Source organism: Coffea arabica, chromosome 3e, assembly GCF_036785885.1.
Source record: "Coffea arabica cultivar ET-39 chromosome 3e, Coffea Arabica ET-39 HiFi, whole genome shotgun sequence".
Taxonomy (NCBI): Eukaryota; Viridiplantae; Streptophyta; class Magnoliopsida; order Gentianales; family Rubiaceae; genus Coffea; species Coffea arabica.
The window spans coordinates 5606306-5611789 of record NC_092315.1 but is presented as its reverse complement, the minus strand read 5'-3'; the positions used below and the strand labels follow the sequence as shown (position 1 = coordinate 5611789).

Sequence of the window (5484 nt, the reverse complement as noted above, 5' to 3'; positions counted from 1 at the left end):
ATATGATTAGTTTAATTAGTTTAGTGATTTAATTAGTTGAATGAATTAATTTTAAGAGGTTCGATCAAATGAATTTAGATGTATTTGACGAGGCATATATTGAGTTTTGATTAAGTAGCCATTTAGTCGGGGCAATTTAAGTATTTGAAACACTAGCTGCATTTAATAAATAAAATACATAAAATTAATGTAATTAGCATAGTTTAATTTCGAAACTAGTGATATTAGTTTAATGCAATTCACTTTATTATGCAAGTTAGTTGTAATTATGGTGGTGGTGAAATAAAGTTGATAATTAGTTTATGGTGGTGCTGAAAAATCAAGACTGGCAAATGAGAATGCAAACTTGGCCAGGGAAAACCGGTGCCTTCACCAGCTAGTAGAGCAATTCACTATATGGAAAGGTGCTGAAATATTAGAGAGATAAAATCAATGGATGAAATACTAGTAGTAGTAAGTAGTAATTGAATATTTTCAACCCCTTTTCCCTTAAGAATCCATCTAGCAGGTTTTGTGCAGATTTCTTTTATAAAGTCCCTGGCTGCCGGGCCTTGTCAGCCTAGCAGCCAGGGACTTTATAAAAAAAATAAAAATTTTCCGCTGCTGGGCTGATGGTGTCAGAGCTTAAAAAAAAATAAATTTGCCTTTTTGGTTGTCAGTCCGGCAGCCATAGATTTGCAGCACCTCTTCTCAGAGCCATTAACATCTGACTTTTCTTTTTTACAACGATATTATGAGTAATTAGCCTACAGAAACAAACTAAATGGTCGTACTCAACCAAACACACTGTATTTTTCTGTTTGCGCAGCTCCTCGTCATTGCAGAATACGATAACTTGAAGCAGACGTTGAATCCAGTGGATGCTAGCTTCTTGATGCCTTGATCCCTTGCTCTCTTTTAGGCTAGTGTGTCCTTCTGTTGTGTTCCTTCAGGCTTAAGTTAGTGCGTGTTGCTGTTTCTTGCTTAATACCACTTTAGTTTTCCTCAGAGTTAAGTGGGATGCTGAAGTATTCTGAGACACAATGTGCCGCAAAATAGGAGATTTCATGGCTGTTGTTGGGTACAGGTTTGTGTGCCTTGGGTCTGTTATAAATCCGCTGTTGCCTATTAACTGTTTTGGAAAAGCTGACTGCAGAAGCATGAATCTGAACTCTCTTCATTTTGAGGTTCTTGAGCTTGTATTTCTACCAAAGCTAAGGATTCTCGTCTGTAATAGAAATATAAGGAATTAAAAGATCACAGCTGACTAGGACCAACCATCTTTGTACTCGATCAAGAGCAATTTTAAACAGATTGCAACTATTCCGTACCACATTAATGTTTCCTGGTAAAACAACTATTCGTGAAACTTGTTACCTGACAGCCTGCTGCTACTTCACTGATCGTAGTGGATAGAAATTGAAGGAACATGTTGGATTTTGTAGAAATCTGCTCCTTCTTGGCCATCTACCACCTTGACCCTGTCACAAAATTCGTTAGGCATACCACCAATCACTAGCTCTTTGAGGCCTAGAGCAGACCTTAGTCCATGTAGAATCATAGCTAGTAATTCACAGTACCAAATCTCCAGATGAGAAAGATTGGGCATACATCCTTCATCCAGCCGCCAGTATTCTAAGTTGGGTAGCCTACAAAGAATTAGAGACCCAAGTTGTGGAAAACCAGACTCATGGCAAATCAAGAAATCACCCATATAGGATTTATAACCCAGTGTGAGGGATTGCAGCTGAGGAAGCTGCGCTAGTGTTTCCATTGGATCTTCTTCCATATAATTGTCTGTCAAGCGTAATGCAACAAGGCTTTGTAGGAATGGCTGGTCATATTTTGGAAACTGGTTCAATTGTGCTTCAAAGTACAAACTTTGAAGGCATTTACAAAGAAGCACCTCCTCCAAAAGAACATGCCCTTGTTCTGAACTAATAAAATTGCAGTCACCTATGAAAAGGTCTAACTCCCTCAAGTTTGGACAGTTCAGGTTGATCCGATTCATCAAAATTTGAAGGCTTTCATCATCATTTACTTTTGCATAGAGTATCCGAAGATTCTCGAGGTGCAAAAGATCAGCAATTTCATCCGTCTTACTATCTAATGCCCAGAGGGTCTCCAACTCGCTTAAGCCATGTAACTGCAGTTTGCCCCCTCCTTCCATCGTAGAGTGTTTCAAACTAAGAAATAAGTGTTTCAATCGTTTCATTTTCCACAGAACATTTGGGATTTTTATCTCATTTTTCACTTCAAGATCCAAGGTCTGCAACAAGGGCAAGTCAGCTACTGCTGATGGCAATTCATCCAATTTGCAGAATTTCAAACTTAAAAGCCTCAAATGGACCAAATTTGGTAATTGTATGGGCAGCTTTTTCCCATCAAAATCAAATCCTTCAAATTTTAGAACTCTAAGAGATTTGCAATTTTTTACGACTACACCCTGTGGCCAGAGCATTTGCGGTTCCCAAAATCCAGCAACTGCTTTCAGGCAAAACAGCGAGCGCAATTGTTGACAATCCTCTAGCGCACTGCTTACCGTAGCAGCACCATCTTCCTCATTTTCGACATGGATGACTAATCTGCAAGCATTATTTGTGAGAGAATATGAATGCAGCAAGGGTTGTGGTTTCACACCTTGAAAATCTACAACCCTGACAAATTCTTCCTCTCTGCCTTTCTGCAAACACAAGTCTCTCATCATGTCATGAAGGCGACAAGAGACAAACTTCCTGGACATCGAGGACTCGTGAAGTTTCAATTGAACCATTGATCTGCGGCCTAATTCGCTCAAGTATCTTTGTGCAACTTCCATCAGAGTTTCTCCGCTTCTTTGGTGTTCTTTCAAAACCATGCCTTCTGCCATCCATAGTAAATACAGATGTTGTGGTCTTATGTCCTCATCCTCCTTAAAATTGCCCAAATAGAGGAAACATAGCTTTAAATGATGTGGCAGCTCATTGTAACTTAAGGACAAGACTCGGGCAATCGATCCTCCATCTCTCTCTTCGTCGTCTTCCACCTTGCTTAGATATGAACCAATGTATCTATTCACCATTTGCCATTCTCTGAAGGAATTTTTGTCTTTGAGAATTCCTCCTAGTACAGTAATAGCCAATGGTAGGCCTCCACACTTGGATACCATTTCAATCCCAACATCCTGTAGATTTCTTTCAATCTTCAAATCTGAAAGGCAAATGTGACACATAATCAGTTATTGCAAGTTTAGTACTCCCCATGTGATGATCTAATATTTTTGGTTTGATTTACCCTTTCCCTCATGATAGATCATACGTTTTCCATCTATTATGCTGATATCCCTGAGAAGATGTCATAGAATTAATTAGAGTATACATGTTATTCTTAGCTGATCTCATAGCATTTTATGTACTTAGCATTACAAAATTGTATGAATTGTCTTCTCAATTGCCATATCCCTTAAATCTTGCTACTTTCGTCACAAATAGATCCAAGTTTTATGTTAACCATCAACCCCAAGAAAAATTAATCCATGTAATATTAATATTCATACACCTTACTAAGACATGAATGCTGACCTGCTCGCTTTCTTGCAAAAGCGATCTTTTGTAGCAACTCCCAGCCTTCCATTTCATTCAAGCATTTAAGCTCATAGAGACATCCTTTTTTTGCAACATTCCTGTTACGAGTTGTGAGCAAAACTTTGATGTCCCGTTCAACAACAGGAAATGCCGCAAGCAAGCTTTTCCAATCATCCACTTTCCAGATGTCATCAAGAACAACCAAACATTTTTTCTCTATCTGCACTTGATGAAGTTGTTGGACCAACTGCCTGTGTCCCATGAACTTGACATCCTCCTGCTTTTGGGGATGAAGCTGCATCAACAGATCCTGTAAAATGGCTTTCATTTGACCTTCTTGCGTTACACAAGTCCAAGCAAAACGTTCGAAACTCCGTTGAACGGCAATGTGTTTGTAAACTTTCCTAGCCAGAGTTGTCTTGCCAAGACCGCCCATTCCCCATATAGAAATGACACGATGGCGTTTGTCATCATCAATTACTAGTGACACCAAATTAGCTATATCATCCTCCATTCCAACGAAGTAATCCTCAACCTCATGGGCATAAGTTTGCCGTATCCATTGTTGGAACTTTCGATCATCATTCGCTGCACTTGAGCTTTCTGCTTCACCAATAGCTCTCACATCATACATTTGGAGACTTGCAGTGAGGCTACTTAGATCACTTTTGACTTTGGTAATCTCCACTCCTATGTTATGAAGAGATCTAATCTCAGCAAATGTGCCGGAAACTCTTTTAAGAACTTTCTTGACACCTCTATGTCCTGATGATTTCCTGGACGCAACTTCAATAGCAAACGTCTCGACGAGATCTTCAATCCTATAAGCAAGACTCCTGATTTCCCTCAGCCAATTGCGAATTGTTTCATCTTTGCAGTTTCTGGCATCTGCATCTTTTAGGAAGCAGAGCATTCGCTTTAGCTCTCTCCGGACTTCTTCAACTTGATCCGTCACTCCCGACAAGAATCTTGCTTCATCTTTCAACATATTTCCAAGCGTTTGCAGAACAAGCGAGACAATAGCTCCAGCCATTTTTTTTCCCTTCTGAAATTTCGGAGAGCAAAGCAAGCTAATAGCTTTGAAGTTCTTGATAATTAATCAGCTGATAGATGATGGGCTAGTGACACATTTCCAGCATATAATACCAGTAAGCCTGAGGCCTGATTTTGTTGACATTGAAGCTGCCGAGAAATGTTCCGGTTCAAAAACTAGTAGCGTGAAAACTTGCCACTAACTATTAACTAATGATTCTGCAATTTCCAGTGCAATAACCTGTTTAGTTGTGTACGGGACCTGCAGGCCGTGTTCTTTGCTATTTTTTTGTCTCAATAAACAATCATATCGTTGAAATATGGCCATTGACATTATAGTGAGTATATATTAAACCAACTTGCCTGGAATGCTGGGGGCATGGATAACGCAATAAACTAGACTTCTTCATCTTTTGGTCTTAAATTGGAATTATATGGCAACAATGTCAAGCGCACGATACTGGGGATATCATACCCACCCACTCTTCGCCCCACACCATCTTGACTGAATACCAGTATACCGCCCAACCTCACATTATCTATGAACAATGATATTGGCGTCCTCAGTCCCAACTGAAGCTATAATGAGGGACCTAACTCTGCAAAATTTTGTTGACACTGAAGTTGCTGGGAAATGTTGTGGGTCAAAAACTTATAGTGTGAAAACTTGCCACTGACTATTGTCTAATGATTCTGCAATTTCCAGCGCAATGGCCTGTTTAGTTTTGTACAGGATCTGCTGGCCATGTTCTTGTTTCTCAATATACAATTATATCGTTGAAATGTGGCCTTCGACTTTACAGTGAGCAGTTAAGGATGCAAATGAGTCGAAATCAAGTATTAGCCTTAGTGAACCTGAATCTCAAGTGAATTTTATCAAAATCGAACTCGAACTCAAACTCGATAAGCT

At 39.5% G+C, this 5484-nt stretch overlaps 1 protein-coding gene across 1 annotated transcript; it reads right to left on the bottom strand.

Moving 5' to 3' along the window:
- Positions 1-630: 630 nt before the first annotated feature.
- On the bottom strand, positions 631-4746 carry LOC113737949 (putative disease resistance protein At1g50180). Its single transcript, XM_072083990.1, has 3 exons — positions 3540-4746; positions 1357-3168; positions 631-1207 (listed from the first exon to the last, which is right to left on the bottom strand). The coding sequence occupies exons 1-2, from the start codon at positions 4573-4575 to the stop codon at positions 1376-1378; spliced, it is 2829 nt and encodes a 942-aa protein (XP_071940091.1). The 5' UTR covers positions 4576-4746; the 3' UTR covers positions 631-1207; positions 1357-1375.
- Positions 4747-5484: the final 738 nt, after the last annotated feature.

Excerpts from the sequence above, each read along its gene's own strand:
- LOC113737949 (XM_072083990.1), bottom strand. The coding sequence starts at position 4,575 with ATGGCTGGAGCTATTGTCTCGCTTGTTCTGCAAACGCTTGGAAATATG. Across the intron at positions 3,169-3,539 it reads TTTTGCAAGAAAGCGAGCAG|ATTTGAAGATTGAAAGAAAT; the intron begins GTCAGCATTCAT and ends TTTGCCTTTCAG.